Source organism: Hyla sarda, chromosome 6 (genome assembly GCF_029499605.1).
Source record: "Hyla sarda isolate aHylSar1 chromosome 6, aHylSar1.hap1, whole genome shotgun sequence".
In the NCBI taxonomy this organism is placed as follows: Eukaryota; Metazoa; Chordata; class Amphibia; order Anura; family Hylidae; genus Hyla; species Hyla sarda.
Genome location: NC_079194.1, coordinates 224505391 through 224524218, shown reverse-complemented (window position 1 = coordinate 224524218; position 18828 = coordinate 224505391). Strand labels below are relative to the sequence as shown.

Below are 18828 nucleotides of genomic sequence, written 5' to 3'. Positions count from 1 at the left end.
GAATGGGGAACAGAGTGATGCTGCCGTTGCTGAGAAAGTCCCTGGAACCTGACTAAACAGCCCTTACTAGAAAATAATAAAAAAAAGACCAGGTCTGGGGAGCTCCTTCTGACACTAGCTAAAACTGAATACCTCACTGCAGGTGGGCGGGTATATCCTGCCAGGGAGGAGCCGACTTTTTTTCCTAGTGTCAGCGCCTCCTAGTGGCAAGAGCATATACCCATCAGTAAGGTGCCCCCAATGAAGAGCGACAGAGAAATATGTTTCTATGTGCATTTTTTTTTAAGTTACGCTTTAAATTGGTATACTGAAGGGTTCCTGATGTTAAATTTTTATATTATTTCATTGTGGAGACCTAAACTTTTGGATTGGATTCTTGATCCTTCAGTGTATACATAGCCATCACACCTTCTCCCATAAACATGAGTGGAGGGGGCGTGACGGCTGTGGTCGCCCGTCATCCAGCACGGAGCAGAGTTCGCTCCGTGCATCGGTTGACTATGGTGCCTTGCAGGAGATCGTGGGGTGTCCCAGTGGCGACCCCACCCGGGATATGATTTCTTGGGGCGGAGTACCCTTTTACGGTATTTGTCCTTTTTAAAGGGGTACTCCGCTGGAAAACATGTTATTTTCAATAAACTGGTGCCAAAAAGTTAAAAAGATTTGTAAATTACTTCTATTTAAAAATCTTAATCCTTCCAGTACTTATCAGCTGCTGTATACTACAGAGGAAGTTTTTTCTTTTTGAATTTCCTTTCTGTCTCACCACAGTGCTCTCTGCTGACACCTCTGTCCATGTCAGGAACTGTCCAGAAAAGAATATGTTTGCTATGGGGATTTGCTTGTACTCTGGACAATTCCAAAATGGACAGAGGTGTCAGCAGAGAGCACTGTGGTCAGACAGAAAGGAAATTCAAAGAAAATAATTTCCTCTGTAGTATACAGCCCCTAAAAGGTACTGGAAGTATTAAGATTTTTTTAATAGAAGTAATTTACAAATCTGTTTAACTTTCTGGCACCAGTTGATTTAAAAAAAAAAAAAAGTTTTCCACAGGAGTACTCCTTTTAATGTCTATGGTTTAATGTGAAGGTTCAGGGGGAAACCAACTGATCAATGAATTCAATTCAAGGACATAATATACTTCTGCCTGCATGGATCAACTCAAGCAAGGAATAATGCAACTGTCAGAAATCATCTATTTTCTAAAAAGATGTTTGCTTATGAGTTTTTTTTTTTTTTTATGCAATGTAAGAGAATCCATTTATACATTAGTTAATAATTGAGTTCCTTCTACCTGTCGTCTAGGTCCGTCAATACAGAGGAGGCTCTGGCCACAGTGGCTGAGAAGGTCTGCGTAGAACTGAGCAGCTACCTCAGTCAGCATGGAGCAACCCCTTTCTCCATGGAGAGAGAGGAATCTCTTAAAGGACAGATCCAGACAGCGTCTTCTCCATCCAACCAGATTTACAGATTAATAGGTAACTGTATGTTTGCTTTTATCATTGACCCCATGAAGGAGGAACCTAATTAATCATGTTAGAGTGCTTTATGTCCTGACACACTTCCTGTAGCAAGAAGGATAAGTCTGAAGGTATATTTATACAAGGTATTTGTTCCAAGATATTTTATGTATGCAAAAATATGTGGAATGTTTAGGGACATTCTGACTAAACATAGTCGTAGGGACTAAAAAGAGGTGAATGCTTTTAGAAACACATACCGCTTTTTTTTTTTTTCTACAAACAGCTCCATTGGCTGTGTCTGGTATTGTAGCTCATCATCAAGTGTCACTGTCTTTAGTGAGAATTTTTTTTTTTTAAATGCTCAGGTAAGTGTAGTAATGTGCCCTAAGACCTGTATGGAAAATAATAAGCATGTTTTTATATGTAAAATACCTTGTGAGCTATGTATTACTTAGATCACTCTGCTTGCACTTTTCCTGAAGGCTGGGTACGTTTCTTCAGGAGCTCCTTTCCTCCCCCCTTCCCTCATCATAAGGTCTGCACTAACATTTTTACATTTGCAAAGCTTTGTGCCTAAAGTGCATGCTTTTTATAACTCTAATGCAGCCAATGTGGAATCTATTGTGTTGCAAGTACACAAGAAAACCTGCATTTTAGGCCAAAAATTTTAATTTTTACATTTGCAAAGCTTTGTGCCCAAAGTGCATGTTTTTTTTTTTTTTTTTTTTTTTTTTTGTTTTGTTTTTTACTATGAAGCAGCCATGTGGAAATTATATGGTGCAAATACACAAAAAATAAGTTAATAAAATGACCAATGAGAAATAATATGCATATAAATAATTTAGCACCTTTTTATAGCTTGTCAGTGTGCATGGAAATGCTCCTCTTTTGAAAAGACTGCAAGCTGTCTGGCCCTCATAGGTTCAGCTCACAATGGTGAAAGCTGGATTTTACACTGCACTGAAGCCCAGCAGATAACCACACTCCCAGGGTCAAAATATCTTGTTGTTAGGACCAAAAAGCTTGAATACCAGGGTTTGATTGCAAAATTAAAGAAACAGAGTAGAATTAGGAAAATGCTTCGTTTTTTTTTAAGGATGTTTTAAATTTAAAAAAGGTTTTTTCTCATGACAGTAACACATTGATGCAAGTGTTTTCCAAACAGTGTGCCTCTAGTTGTTGCAAAACAACTTCCACCATTGTACACTGCTCAAAAAAAAATAAAGGGAACACTTAAACAACACAATGTAACTCCAAGTCAATCACACTACTGTGAAATCACACTGTCCACTCAGGAAAGCCCCACTGCTTGACAATGAATTTCACATGCTGTTGTGCAAATGAAACAGACAACAGGTGGAAATTATAAGCAATTAGCAAGACCCATTAGCAATAAAGGAGTGGTTCTGCAGGTGGTGACCATAGACCACTTCTCAGTTCCTATGCTTCCTGGCTGATTTTTTTGGTCACTTTTGAATGCTGGCGGTGCTTTCACTCTAGTGGTAGCATGAGCCTGAGTCTACAACCCACACAAGTGGCTCAGGTAGTGCAGCTCATCTAGGATGGCAAATCAACATGAGTTGTGGCAAGAAGGTTTGCTGTGTCTGTCAGCGTAGTGTCCAGAGCATGGAGGCACTACCAGGAGACAGGCCAGTACATCCGGAGACGTGGAGCAGCAGGATCGCTACTTCCACCTTTGTGCAAGGAGGAGCACTGCCAGAGCACTGCAAAATGACCTCCAGCAGGCCACAAATGTGCATGTTTCCACTCAAACGGTCAGAAACAGACTCCATGAGGGACCGATGTCCACAGATGGGGGTTGTGCTTACAGCCCAACACCTTCCAGGATGTTTGGGATTTGCCAGAGAACACAAAGGTTGGCAAATTTGCCACTGGCACCCTGTGCTTTTCACAGATGAAAGCAGGTTCACACTGAGCACATGTGAACGAGTATGGAGACACCGTGGAGAATGTTCTGCTGCCTGCAACATCCTCCAGCATGACCGGTTTGGCGGTGGGTTAGTAACAGTGTGTGTTGGCATTTCTTTGGGGGGCCGCACAGCCCTCCATGTGCTTGCCAGAGGTAGCCTGACTACCATTAGGTACCAAGATTAGATCCTCAGACCCCTTGTGAGACCATTTGCTGGTGCAGTTGGCCCTGGGTTCCTCCTAATGCGAGACAATGCTGGACCTCATGTGGCTGGAGTTCCTGCAAGAGGAAGGCATTGATGCTATGGACTGGCCCTCCCGTTCCTCAGACCTGAATCCTATTGAGCACATCTGGGACATCATGTCTCGCTCCATCCACCAACGCCACGTTGCACCACAGAATGTCCAGGAGTTGGTGGATGCTTTAGTCCAGGTCTGGGAGGACATCCCTCAGGAGACCATCCGCCACCTCATCAGGAGCATGCCCAGGCATTATAGGGAGGTCATACGGGCACGTGGAGGCCACACACACTGACACTCATTTCGACTTTTTTTAACCCCTTAAGGACGCAGGACATAAATGTACGTCCTGGTGCGGTGGTACTTAACGCACCAGGACGTACATTTACGTCCTGTGCATAACCGCGGCTGATCGCAGCCAGGGACCCGCCGGCAATGGCCGACGCCAGCGATCTCGCGGGCATCCGCCATTAACCCCTCAGATGCCGGGATCAATACAGATCCCCGCATCTGCGGCAGTACGCGATTTCAATGAATGATCGGATCGCCCGCAGCGCTGCTGCGGGGATCCGATCATTCAGAACGCCGCACGGAGGTCCCCTCACCTTCCTCTGTCCGGCTCCCGGCGTCTCCTGCTCTGGTCTGAGATCGAGCAGACCAGAGCAGAAGATGACCGATAACACTGATCTGTTCTATGTCCTATACATGGAACAGATCAGTATTAGCAATCATGGTATTGCTATGAATAGTCCCCTATGGGCACTATTCAAGTGTAAAAAAAAAATGTAAAAGTTAAAGTAAAAAAAGTGAAAAATCCCCTCCCCCAATAAAAAAGTAAAACGTCCGTTTTTTCCCTATTTTACCCCCAAAAAGCGTAAAAAAATAAATTTAATAGACATATGTGGTATCGCCGCGTGCGTAAATGTCCGAACTATTAAAATAAAATGTTAATGATCCCGTACGGTGAATGGCGTGAACGTAAAAAAAAAATCCAAAATTGCTACTTTAATACATTTTATTAAAATAAAATTATAAAAAATGTATTCAAAGTTTTTTATATGCAAATGTGGTATCAAAAAAAAGTACAGATCATGGCGCAAAAAATGAGCCCTCATACCTCCGCTTATACGGAAAAATTAAAAAGTTAGAGGTCATCAAAATAAAGGGATTATAAACGTACTAATTTGGTTAAAAAGTTTTAGATTTTTTTTTAAGCACAACAATAGTATAAAAGTATGTAGTAATGGGTATCATTTTAATTGTATTGACCCTCAGAATAAAGAACACACGTCATTTTTACCGTAAATTGTACGGCGTGAAAACGAAACCTTCCAAAATTAGCAAAATTGCGTTTTTCTTTTTAATTTCCCCACAAAAATAGTGTTTTTTGGTTGCGCCATACATTTTATGATATAATGAGTGATGTCATTACAAAGGACAACTGGTCATCCAAAAAACAAGCCCTCATACTAGTCTGGCGATGAAAATATAAAAGAGTTATGATTTTTAGAAGGCGAAGAGGAAAAAACAAAAACGTAAAAATTTTATTGTCTTTAAAGTCCTTAAGGCCAAAATGGGCTGAGTCCTTAAGGGGTTAAGAACATTACATTAAAGTTGGATCAGCCTGTAGAGTGGTTTTCCACTTTGATTTTGAGTGTGACTCCATATCCAGACCTCCATGGGTTGATAAATGTACCGTATTTATCGGGGTATACCACGCACCGGCCTATAACACGCACCCTCATTTTACCAAGGATATTTGGGTAAAAAAAGTTTTTTACCCAAATATCCATGATAAAATGAGGGTGCGTGTGTGCGCATGTATACCCCGATATACCCCCAGGAAAGGCAGGGGGAGAGAGGCCGTCGCTGCCCGCTTCTCTCCCCCTGCCTTTCCTGGGGTCTAGAGCGCTGCTGTCGGCCCTTTTCACCCCCTGGTTATCGGCGCCGCTGCCCGTTCTGTCCCCCTGACTATCGGTGCCGGCGCCGATAGCCAGGAGGAGAGAAGCGACGCCGACAGCCAGGGGGAGAGAAGGGGCAGCGGCACCCATTGCCGGCGCCGCTGCCCCGTTGCCTCCCCCCATCCCCGGTGGCATAATTACCTGAGTCGGGTCCGCGCTGCTTCAGGCCTCCGTTGTGCATCCCCAGCGTCGTTGCTATGCACGGCGCGGCGCTCTGACGTCATGCGCCGCGCCGTTCAGCGCATAGCAACGACGCCGGGGACGCACGACGGAGGCCTGGAGCAGCGCGGACCCGACTCAGGTAATTTGATCGCAGTGTCTAATATGAAAAAAAAAAAAACATTCCCAGCAGCTCAGTCGGGCTAACCAGGATCAACGTGGTGAAACAGCGGTGTGCTGATCAGCTGAGAGGACGGTGGAAGGGCCCTTACCTGCCTCCTCGCTGTCCAATCTCTTCTACGATGCTTCAGGCTGCATTAGCAGCCTGGAGCAATCAAGCGCAGATAACACTGATCAATGCTATGCTATGGCATAACATGGATCAGTATCTGCAATCAGAAGATTGCATGTTATAGTTCCCTATGGGGACTAAAAAATAGTGTAGAAAAAAGTAAAAAAAAAAAAAAAGTTTATATGAATTAACCCCTTCCATACTAAAAGTTTGAATCGCCCCCCTTTTCCCATTAAAAAAAAAAAAAAATTTAAACAAAAATAAACCTAAACACATGTGGTCATTGTCACGTGCGTAAATGTCTGAACTATAAATATATAACGTTAAATAATCCGCACGGTCAATGGAGTATACGTAAAAAAAATTCCAAATTCCAAAATTGCGTATTTTTGGTCATTCTGTATACTCTAAAAATTTTTTTATAAAAAGTCCTATCAAAACAAAAATGGTACCGATAAAAACTACAGACCACTACGCAAAAAATTTGCCCTCATATAGCCCCATATGCAGAAAAATAAAAAAGTTATAATTTTAAACATACTAATTTTGGTGCATGTAGTTATAATTTTTTTTTTAAGTAGTAAAATAAAATAAAACCTATATAAATTAGGTATCCTTGTGACCATATGAACCTACAGAATAAATATAAGGTGTCATTTTTACCGAAAAGTGCATTGCCTTGAAACGGAAGCCGCTTAAAATTACTAAATGGCTTTTTCTTTTAAATTTTGTCCTACACAAATATTTTTTTTTCGATTTCGCCATAGATTTTGTGGTGAAATGACTGATGTCATTACAAAGGAAAATTGTACAACTTCAAAGGTATAGTGGCATTATTGTTATAAAGTAGTCTGGGTCACTGGGCTGCGGTACCTCTATTACGGCAAAAGACTGAAGTCTTGGGTGTGCGGGTCTGGCGGTGCTGGGAACCAGAAAGAACTAAGTCACTAAATACAGATAGCATAGAAGAGACACGGTTACCCGCACTCACCGCTAGGCTTCAGTCGGCCGACTCCGCTTCAACAGCTCACACGGACATCACCGGTTCCAGACCTGATGCAGGGCGCTCAAAGGCTCACTAAGTAAAATTGGTAGTGCATAAAACAAGCCCTCATATGGGTCTGTAGGTGGAAAACTGAAAGAGTTTATGATTTTTTGCCCAGACATGTCAAAAGTCTAGATCGCACTGGCTATCAGTCCTGAGACCTGCTGCGAGCTGAGTTACAGCTGGGTGAGTGAAGTGCGCAACTATAATGGATCATGCTGCAGCACACTTCACTGGCTCATAAACTTTTGACATATCTGGGCAACAAGTTGTTACAAAGGGACCCTTTTTAAACAAGTCATTTAACTGATGTTCTTAATTTCCAACAGAGTCCAGGATACAGACATTTCTATTGAGCTACCTGTCTGCAGCTAACCAGAGATCCATCCCTGTGCTACCTGGTGGGCTCAGCCAAATCCAGAAAGAACTGGAAGAGATGGCTGTGAAGTTTGTACGTCTGGTCAACTACAACAAAATGGTGTTTAGTCCATACTATGAGTCTATCCTGAGCAGTATACTAAACAAACAAGTGCAGCCTTGAATGTACAAGCCTTCTATTGATTGGGATGACCAGGCACAAATGCTGTCCCCTTGGCTCTCCATTAAATTGCTTTTAATGTACAGGATGCAGTGTTCTGTGACTGCTGACACATTCATTTCTCCCACAACACTGGGAACATTGCAGATAGCAAACCTAAACTGTATGTCTCGCTCTCCCAGTGTTACATCAAATCACTGGCAGCCATGTCTAGAACACGGTATATGAAGACTTCACTGCCCCAGGGGATACAGAGATATTGTAAATCCTGATATATTGGCAGTATGCTTTGTCTACAGATCATATACAGATTCCAGATCACTGTCATTTTGTTTTCCATGATTCTGGTATTTTTGCATGATCCTGGAAGCTTTTACGTGCTGGTTGTTATGTTATCGTCCCCATAGCAACCATTTTAGATGGTATAATAAATACAAATATAGTTCACTTTTAAATGTCTTGCTGAAAATTTGATAATCCTTAAGAATAATAAAGCCTCTGTTACTTTGGCAGTTCCATCAGACTTGGCGGTAAGACTAGAGCAGCATGCATTGCTTCCTGTCAGTACAACAGATGCCATGATGGAAGCCAAAGGACTCCTTTTAAGTCATTAGAGACTGTATGATGGATGTTTCTGGATTCTGTTATTACATAAACCATGTGAACAGAGCCTTACTTTTATGGAGGTTTTCCAGAAAAAAAAAGTGTTCAGTGAACATACATTTTAGGGTACCTTGAATGTAAAGATAATACTTTTCAAATCTGCTAGAGCACTTGTTTTTGTTAAGTCATTTAGGTCTTCCTTCTGCCCCCGCCCCCCCCCCCCCCACCAACTTCAGACATGGTTTTAAATTGAAGCTTACATAAAAAAAACTTTGCAATATTCTTATTCTTTGCATGCAGTTTCTCATGGTCTATTCACACGTACAGTATTCTGTGCAGATTTGATGCGCAGGATTTTCTGCTGCAGATTTCAATGTAAACTGACTGAACACAGCTTGAAATCCGGCGCATCAAATCTGCGCAGAATACTCTACGTGTGAATAGACCCTAAATGTTTAAAAATCTTCACAATCGCCAAAATTATCAGTTGTCAACTGCAAAACTGTAGATGGGGAGGAGGGGGATGCAGAAACAGCTTCTGTGTTTAGAAACATGTGAGAGCACACTCAAACTAGGAGGGGCAAAATGAAAGAAATATAAATAAGACCGTATGAACACGGCTGTGCAACGCCCATCAGGGAAACAGGAGAAAAAATATCATGCAACGTCTTTTTCTCCCGCTACTCCCTTTAAAAAAAACAACGGTGCTCGACAGACCCCATAATAGTCAATGGGATCTGTTGGGCCCCGTTGTTGCCCCCTCCAGATAACTGACGTTAAATGCATAACAAAAAAAAACAAAAAAAAGCCTAACGGATATTTTCCGAGGGGGCACATCGGCAGTGTGAAAGAAGCTTAAAAGCTAAATCTGCAGGATAGGCTCCGTTCACATCTGTGTTGAACGCTGCATTGGAATTCGCTAGAAAAAAATTGTCCTGCATATAGCACAGTTTTTTTTTTCCATTAACCCCTTCCCGCAAAATCAGGTACATGTACGTGGCGATTAGGGATGACTTCCCACATCACCACATACAAGTACCTGATGAGAATAAACTGTCACAGCACCGCCGGGCCCTGTGACAGTATATTGAGCTCGACTGTGCTGTACAGCCAAACCTCCCTGAAGCCGGCCAGGGACCAATTGCAGCGGTCCCCGGCCGGCGATCACTGCTATTGGTCCGCCAGTACAGACGGACCAATAACAGGGATTTGGTGCAGGTCTCCTCCTTCCCCCCTCTCCTCCATCGCTTCACTGTGTGAAGCGATCGGTGGTGAAAGGGGGCCCCATCAGAGGAGGCCACCCACGGGCACTCGCGCAGCGCTGATCCTGGGTTAACCCTGTAGACGCTGTTGTCACTGAGACCGCAGCATCTATTAGGGTAACAGAGGGAGTACAGATGTGTACTCCATTGAATTATTTGTATAATAGTAAAAAAAACTAAAATGTGAAAAAAATAAAAAATATAAAAAAAAATATAAAATAAATGATATATGTGAATAATACACCACCCCAAAAAGTCCCCCCAAATACATCATGTCCCGCAAAAAAAAGTCTTCACAAAATTGCATCAGTGAAAAAATTAAAAAGGTACAGCTCACAGAATATGGCAAATTATAAACGATTTAAAAAAAAAATATTGTTTTTATGCCATAAATGAACTAAAATATAAAAAAAAGTATATAAATTTGGTATCACCGTAATCGTATCAACCTGCAGTGTAACATATTTTTGCATCCCAAGGCCCCTGTAATTTTACATGATGCCAACAAAATATATAAACTAAAAGGATGCCCCAAAATCCACACAGACAAAGGCCACACATGGGATATTTCTAAGTATGTCAGAATTCTGGGAATAAATCTTGAGTTGTATTTCTTTTTCAACACCTACTGTGTTACAGGGAAAAAATTGATTAAAATGAAAAATGTACAAAAAAAATTCAATTTTTTTATTCTTCCTCCACTTTGCTTCTATTTCTGTGAAACGCCTAAAGGGTTAATAAACTTATTTTCATTTCATTCTGACTACTTTAAGGGATGCAGTTTATAATATGGGGTGATTTATGGGGGTATTTAACATACAGGCCACTCAATTCCACTTCAGAACTGAACTGGTCCCTGAAAAATCTGATTTTGCAATTTTCTTGAAAATCTGGAAAATTGCTACTAAACTTATAAACCTTCTAACATTCTAAAAAAGTAAAAGAATGTTTATCAAATAATGGGAACATAAAGTAGACCTATATTGTAGATGTGAATTAATCATTAATTTGGTGCGGCATTGCTATTTTTTTTTTTTTTTTTTACAAAAACTGCTATATACTGTATATATTGTAATAGTAAATATGATATATAAATATGTCGCTGAGAAATCTGACTTTTTCATCCATCATTTTTATTGCTGTCTAAGATTCTAAGTGCAAATCCAAAGAAAAGAGAGATTCATTGCTGTGAAGCGACTGTTTTATTATAGGAGTCAGTGTTTTATGTGTTCATATTTAGATCAGTATGGCCTGGAGATTTTCTACCATGCTAGCGGGAGACCAGTGCAGTTATTTCTTGACTACATTCAGCAATGATACTTCTAGTAAAGTAACAAAAAGTCAAGTCTACAAATTTACACTACAGTCATGTAACCAGAACTTTAGGATCACATATTTGCATCTGAAGTGAGGATTCACCTATGGACACATTTGACTGAGTATGTGATGTAAGTGCAAATAGCCAGGGCCTAAGCGCTACATGTAAATGGTGTAATGCATATCTATTTTCCTGGTCAGTCACACATGCTACATCTAGCCATCTTATCTCACCTGGAATGGAAAGGATTGCCAGATCATTTACTGGCCTATCGGGAGGGAGCTGGCTGCGAGCAGTAGGTTCAGACAACATTATTATAGTGTGTATCAGGAAGTATACCGTATATACTCGAGTATAAGCCGAGTTTTTCAGCATGATTTTTCGTGCTGAAAACGCCCCCCTCAGCTTATACTCGAGTGAACTCTCCGTCTGTCAATCCCTTCTCAGTGGTCTTCAACCTGCGGACCTCCAGATGTTGCAAAACTACAACTCCCAGCATGTCCGGACAGCCATTGGCTGTCCGGGCATGCTGGGAGTTGTAGTTTTGAAACCTCAGGAGGTCCTCAGGTTGAAGACAACTGCGGCCTTCGTCATCATCCAGACCCCCCTTCCCTTTAGTTTTTTACTCACCTCCCCTCGGTGGGAAGGAAGGGTGAGCTTGGACGGGCTATCTATGCTGCAGGGTCTGTCCGGTGGGGAGGATTAGTCGTTCCGGGCTAAAAATGGACTGCGAATGAACGTCCCTGTGCGTCGTCATCAAGGCAATGTCACTAGTGTGGGGGCAGCCCAGAACGACTAACCCTCCCCACCGGACGGTCCCTGCAGCATAGATGGCCCGGACCAGCTCATCCTTCCTTCCCACCGAGGGAAGGTGAGTATAAGACTAAAGGGGGGGGGGGGGGGGGGGTGTCTGGATGATGACTAAGGCCGCAGTGGTCTTCAACCTGCGGACCTCCAGAGGTTTCAAAACTACAACTCCCAGCATGCCCAGACAGCCCATGGCTGAACACCACCCAGAAACTGAGCCACCTGAATAAAACCCTGCCAGACATCATGCCCTCCTAATATTTCCCTGACATACACTGTTTTATCTTAATATAACCCTGTCAAAAACTGTACCACCTGCCACACACTGTATCTATAATGATAATACTGCCACACACTGTTTCATCTCAGCTAGGCTGAATCTTACCCCTGCACTGTCCTCCTCCAGACCCCTCTGTCTGTGTCTTTCTCCAGATGGCTCTATCTGCCTCCTCCTCCAGACTCCTGTCTGCTTTCTCCTCCAGATTCCTCAGTCATCCTCCAAACCCCCTCATCTATCATACATGCAAACCTCTATCATACACTGCTCGATAAAATAAAGGGAACACTAAGCTTATACATCCTAGATCTGAATGAATGAACTAATCATATGAAATACTTTGGTCTTTACATAGTTGAAAGTGCTGACAACAAAATCACACAAAAATTATCAATGGAAATCAAATTTATCAACCCATGGAGGTCTGGATATGGAGTCACACTCAAAATCAAAGTGGAAAACCACTCTACAGGCTGATCCAACTTTAATGTAATGTCCTTAAAACAAGTCAAAATGAGACTCAGTAGTATGTGTGGCCTCCACGTGCCCGTATGACCTCCCTATAATGCCTGGACATACTCCTGATGAGGTGGCGGATGGTCTCCTGAGGGATGTCCTCCCAGACCTGGACTAAAGCATCCACCAACTCCTGGACATTCTATGGTGCAACGTGGCGTTGGTGAATGGAGCGAGACATGATGTCCCAGATGTGCTCAATCGGATTCATGTCTGGGGAACGGGTAGGCCAGTCCATAGCATCAATGCCTTCCTCTTGCAGGAACTGCTGACACACTCCAGCCACAGCCAGCATTCAAAAGTGACCAAAACATCTGCCAGGAAGCATAGGAACTGAGAGGTGGTCTGTGGTCACCACCTGCAGAACCACTCCTTTATTGGGGGGGGGGTGTCTTGCTAATCTCCACCTGTTTGTTCCATTTGCACAACAGCATGTGAAATTGATTGTCAATCAGTGTTGCTTCCTGAGTGGACAGTGTGATTTCACAGAAGTGTGTTTGACTTGGAGTTACATTGTGTTAAGTCTTCCCTTTATTTTTTTTTTAGGTGTGCATACACACATTTAGCATACATCTAGCTATCTGTATTGTTCGTTTTCTGTTTTTCTATTGTTGTGCCTGTTCAGACACTGGGTTGTGGCTGGGCAGTTTTCTTTAACTATTTCCTAGCCAGGGAGAACAGCAAATCTCATAGCCAAGGACAGCTTGGGTATGGCTATTTAAACCCGATCTCTTCTGAACTCTGGGCTGGTTATTTGTTTTATCTTTGCTGTGTTTGTTTGTCTGAGTTTTAACCATGGTTAATAGTCCTGTTTATGATACATTTTAGTCTGCTTGGTTTATAAGAACATCTGTCGGTTTTTAGGATTATGTATGTCCGTTCTGCTTTAACCTTGATATCTTAAGTCTTTATTTACACACAGTCTGGCTTGTACTCGTATTCCTCCATGTTTTGGAGTTTGGCTATTGAAGTTTTCTCTGGAGTCTGTTCAGACTCATCCTGTTCTCAGTCTAGTGTACCGTGTATTATATTTCTGTTTCCTTTTAGGCCAGTATTCTGATCACAGGGTGGAGTGTGCCCGCTGGCTAGAAGTCTATTTGGCATTTGTATTGATGTCCCATGTTTGGAGTGGGGAGTCTAGTTTGTTCTTTATTCAGTGTCCAGTGTTCCATGTTTCCTGACCTGTTTAGTGTTTTATATTATTCATCTGTTCATCCCCTACTGTATACTTGTTCCATTTCTAGTCTTGTTAACTTATTCATATCTGCTGTTTATCTTGATTCCGGTTTCTGAACTTTATGTTAGTACGCTATATCCTGCCCTGTTTGTATATTTATATCCTGTCTGGTTTATCTGGTTGTTTTCCAGTTATGTTTCGGACCTGTCCCCGACTATGTACAGTATTATTTTTGTACCTTTATGCCCATTGCACTTTAGTGCAGGAAGGGACAGGCGCCGTGGTTGTCGATCCACTGTTTAGGGAAGATGGGCAAGTAGGTAGGGAGAGTGTTTCTAGGGACAGCTTAGGGCTCACTCTCCCTGTTCACGGCACTATCTATGTATCATTCACACATCATCTTTGCATACCTTTACATTGAGATGGCCAGTCTGGTGGCATTTGGCGTGCCCGTGCACGGCATGTAATTCCCCAGAAGCCACTGCTGCATTTAAGCAGCTGTGGCAAATATAAAATAAAAGGCCAGCCTGAGACCCAGGGCTATAGGCACAGCCCCCTTAGCGGTGCCATTATACTTCAGTGCTTTATTCACAATTCAGCTGGTTGTTATTAAAAACTGTTCAGACACACCCTAAAGAGCTTCAGTTCTACAAAGAGCACACACTTACCAGAATACAGATAATCAGGGCCAGCTTTGTGCAGAATGGCATTTAGCTCTGAAGCCTGCAGAATTGTGAACTCTGGGCTATAGTACAGGATCACTAACAGAAGTAATGCCAGGTATTCACAAATGTGTACTTTTTTTAAGATTAATAACTATTTATGAATTATTGTTCATGGATGTACATACAATAATCAGGAATAAAAATGAAACTAGTGCCAGGTGAATATTGCAGCATCACTTCTTGGTGTTAATGGGTTGGAAGCAGAAAAAAAGAGCAAACAAGGACCTGAACAACTTTGACAATTGTGATGGCTAGATAACTGGGTCAAAGCAACAGTTCTTGTATGATGTTTCCCATATGCATTTGTAATTGTCTACCAAATGTGTTTCGATGAAGGCCAACTGGAAAACCAGCAAATTAGTTTATATCCTAAGCTCATTAACATGTGTGGGGAGTAAAGGATAGCCTATCTTATCCTTTCCCATAGAACAGTTGCTGAAAGGGATAATACTGACAGAATGGTGTCAGAATACACTAAGGGGAAATCATCTTTTGGCACACACCTGAAATTTTCCAGGCTGACATCGGGGAGAATTAAAAGCTTGTACATAAGTATTTTTGACATGCCACTTTAAAAAAAAAATGTTTTTATTAATTAACAAGCCTTGTTTCCTTCTGTGCCTGGCCCAAGTAGACAACCTTCGATACTGCAGATGTTTTGGATTACATTTCCCACGGTGCTTTAGCAGCATTTTGGCGGTAGGGGCATCAGGGGAGATGTAGTCCACAACATCTGCAGTAGCGAAGGTTATCTACTCCCTGTAGTAGAGGATGTATTAACTCCTGTGCCCTGATAAGCATACGAAGAAAAAGAAGAATATCGGCGGAGTGAAAACACGTGTCAGGGATCAGTAATTATCACTTTGATCAGTATCACTCGCACTACACGCCTTTTTACCAATAGGTTAGATTGCGTTTAAAGGGAAACTGACAGCAGGGTCACCCACACTAAACTGAATATATGGTAGATAGTGCAGATGACCCTGTTGTAAACGCTTCTTACTGGGCCAAAATCGTGCAGCAGCCTGCCTCCATTGCACATAAAAGAAGAAATGACCACATTAGCAACCAGACTAATATCTCCTGAACAGCTGCACCAATTTTTGCCTAGTATGAAGCGTTAGAATGATTTTCACCCGCATTTACAGTGGCTGTGTCTGGTTTTGTGGTTCAGCTCATTCAGGTATATTAGGCTGTGCAGTAGTACCAGACTATGTTATAAGCAAAGAGCTGTGGCTCATTCTAAAACTGCCCTATTGATCTGGCCTAAAAAAGGTTTTATAGCATATTTTCAAAGTAGACCTATGGCTATTCCATACCACATAGTGATACAGAGATCAGCAAAAGTGCACTAGTTTGAACCAACTTGGAACAAGGTTGGTTTATTCTTTTATTATGCAAAACAAATTTGAATGGAAAAAAAATAAAACATAAAAGTGATCACATCTCAAGGAAACTAAGAAGAAATCACTCCTTCTACAGCAGAAGAAAGCGACCTCACATGAAGAATTTAATATTTATTTTATGAAAAAAAGGAGGACCATGTACAAAACAGAAAGCTGATGGGAGTAGATTTTGCACTTAAAGCTTTTTACTTTTTTTTTTTTTTTCAGTTACTGTTTTAGGGTTTTTTCCCTGAAGTCTTTTGCAGTGCAACATGGACAATACTAGCACTGAATTTATTTAACTTGTGCAATTTACAGAAAGTACAAATGCAGAAGTGTTTTTCATGATGGTTGGTTCTTTGCTTTCCATCTTACAGTGTTCTTTTAAAATAGCAGCGGAGTCATTTAAAAAAAAAAACACAAGGCAAAAGGCTGCAGTGCCCTCTAGTGTACACGATTGAAATCCACTCAGCTGCAAATAAAAAAAATTCTACGGTGTCTGGTATTGTGCCACAAGTAACATGAATGATATCAGAGGGACTGGTGCCAATTGTTGAGTAGACTTTTTAAAAGAAAAAAAAAATTATAAATGTTCCAGTTTTCTTTAAAATAAACCTTTGGAGCCCCTAGTGAGTCTTCCGATAAAAACACAGGTAAGGAAAACCAAGGAGTATGTACATTTCTTGACTCCTTCCAGGAGAACGTTTCTTAAAGTTTTTTTCATACTGCCACTGATGCAATCTCATTTTCAAGATGCCAAAAACAAGATAAGTTGTCTTTTAAGCAGGTTTGAGGCAGAGACAATACAATGGTTGATAAATGTTTGTTTCACTGTTTAACACCAGTTCACCGAATCCTCTTCTGCTGCCGAGCTCTGTAGATGTCATGGACGGGGGGCACCACTGCTCCCTTTTCTTCATCCTCATCAGAATCTTCGTTGGGTCTTTTAACAGATTTATTTATTAGAGTGTTTGCTTCAACTGGGCCATTGCCTTCCATTAAGAGTTCTGCCTGGCCTCCAGTTATCACCCTCACAGCCTCTTCAACAGCTAAACAGGGAGATAAAGTGGGATCAGTGTTGGTAATGGACAAGGTTATGTGGTACAATGTAGACATTTGGTAGGCACCAGATGATCCTCTGAATTGGGCACAGTGTATAAAAAAAACATTGTTTCTGGGTTTAAGACAAAACTCCTTTCCATGTGCCCTGTTAGGCTGGCTATGGAGAAGTGTAGGGACAGCTGTAACTTTCCCCATAGATTTCAGCTGTTCCCAGGGGTTACACAAAAGTTGAGCCAGCTTATACCAGCATAGGTTTTGTCATTGCATGATAGAAGCTGGAGAGCCAACACACAGTTTTGTGTGAATTATAACTTTTAAAAATAAATATATATACTTACTATCTGGGATCTTGCAGCGGCGGAAGATTTCTAAAAGTTCATCCACCTGCACAAAGGGTCCCTATGAAGAACAACACAAACTTATGCACAAAACAACCAAACTAAATCAGAGGTTCATGGTCACAATGGGGGGGGGGTATTTATCATTGCTTTGCTGTTATTTTTTTAATGTAATTTTGCACAAGATATTTCGCGTAGTTTTTTGCAAAAATTTTTGCGCAATTTCAAAATAGGCATCTTTGGCAAAAGTGACTGTGAAATTCAGTGCTTCATTTTTGACTATGCAGTGGATGAGCTTTATTAACTGCATCTTTACAAAGGAGCAATAAAATGTACAAACATGAAAGAAAGAAACACAAATTCATAACACTTCTGTCTTGTCTTAAAAAAGTGACATCATACAGCAAGTTCTGAGGTGATTTTTTTCATTTGTGCAAAATTCATCAAAGTCTGAGCGCCATCTTGATAAATTTAGCACACTTAACCAAAAAAAAAAAAAAAACAGGCTGTGAAGCCACACAAGTATAGATCTCCCCCAATATGTGTGTGACTAAGGCATGTTGCTAAAGGACAATGAGGGGTATGTATGAAGGCTTTTACAGTTTTTTTACTGTGTTTTGTCGCTATTTCCTTTAGATGTTACTTTTTGCAACAAACAGTTGTGCCAAATGGTTTAGAACATTATCACCGATTTGACGGTGTTAGTCAGGATTTCAGTTGAAATCATGCATTGGTTTGGAATTCGTTAATTGCGACTTTTCGATTTGGCACAAATTTGGGAGCAAATACCTTAATTAAGGCGCAAATCCACACCAAAAATAAAATGAGAGAAAATAGCTACAACAGTAGAATGGAGAACATTTAAACAGTGCCCAACCAAAAAGTGGAAAAAGGACCCTAAACAATAAAAGAAGCAAGCTGATTGGTTGCTGGCGGAAAATGCAACACTTTAAAAACAGGAAAAAAGGCCCTGGCTGTGTGAGCTTTACCTCTGTAAACCAGCCAAAGTCCCAAGGTCAGATTTAACTGCCACAGTCAAAGTTCTGCCTAAAATTCCAGGGCAGAAGTCTGCGCCTTTTGTAGGGCTGCATTTGCGCCAAATTTACAAACTTGCGTGCGACAATTGATAATTTTGGCGCAACTACTCTCCATTTGACGCAAAAAGACATACCGTATTTATCGGCGTATAACACGCACTTTTTAGGCAAAATTTTTTAGCCTAAAGTCTATGTGCGTGTTATACTCCGATACACCCCCAGGAAAGACAGGGGGAGAGAGGCCGTCGCTGCCCACTTCTCTCCCCCTGCCTTTACTGGGGTCTAGAGCCCTGCTGCCAGCCCTTCTCTCCCCCTGGCTATCGGCGCCGCTGCCCGTTCTGTCCCCCTGACTATCGGTACCGGCGCCCCATTGCCGGCGCCGATAGCCAGGGGGAGAGAAGCGGCGCCGACAGCCAGGGGGAGAGAAGGGGCAGCAGCACCCATTGCTGGCGCCGCTGCCCCGTTGCCTCCCCCCATCCCCGGTGGCATAATTACCTGGGTCGGGTCCATGCTGCTGCAGGCCTCCGGCGTGCGCCCCCTGCGTCGTTGCTATGCACGGCGCGGCGCACTGACGTCATGCGCCGCGCCGTGCAGCGCATAGCAACGACGAAGGGGACGCACGCCGGAGGCCTGCAGCAGCGCGGACCCGACCCAGGGTCTAGAGCCCTGCTGCCAGCCCTTCTCTCCCCCTGG

General features: G+C 42.2%; 2 protein-coding genes across 3 annotated transcripts in view; one reads left to right on the top strand and one right to left on the bottom strand.

Annotated features, from left to right (window-relative positions):
- TCP11L1 (t-complex 11 like 1) overlaps nucleotides 1–10530 on the top strand; it is a 73976-nt gene extending 63446 nt beyond the window's left edge. For both annotated transcript variants that reach the window (XM_056526607.1, XM_056526606.1), the window contains exons 9-10: nucleotides 1307–1479; nucleotides 7420–10530. In XM_056526607.1, the coding sequence (XP_056382582.1) occupies nucleotides 1307–1479; nucleotides 7420–7631 (385 nt within the window). In that variant the 3' untranslated portion in view covers nucleotides 7632–10530. The remainder of the gene's footprint in view (nucleotides 1–1306; nucleotides 1480–7419) is intronic.
- Nucleotides 10531–15679: 5149 nt separating this feature from the next.
- CSTF3 (cleavage stimulation factor subunit 3) overlaps nucleotides 15680–18828 on the bottom strand; it is a 102954-nt gene continuing 99805 nt past the window's right edge. The window contains exons 20-21 of the mRNA XM_056526605.1: nucleotides 17099–17159; nucleotides 15680–16747 (exon numbers count right to left, since the gene is read on the bottom strand). Coding sequence (XP_056382580.1) covers nucleotides 16545–16747; nucleotides 17099–17159 — 264 coding nt within the window. The 3' untranslated portion in view covers nucleotides 15680–16544. The remainder of the gene's footprint in view (nucleotides 16748–17098; nucleotides 17160–18828) is intronic.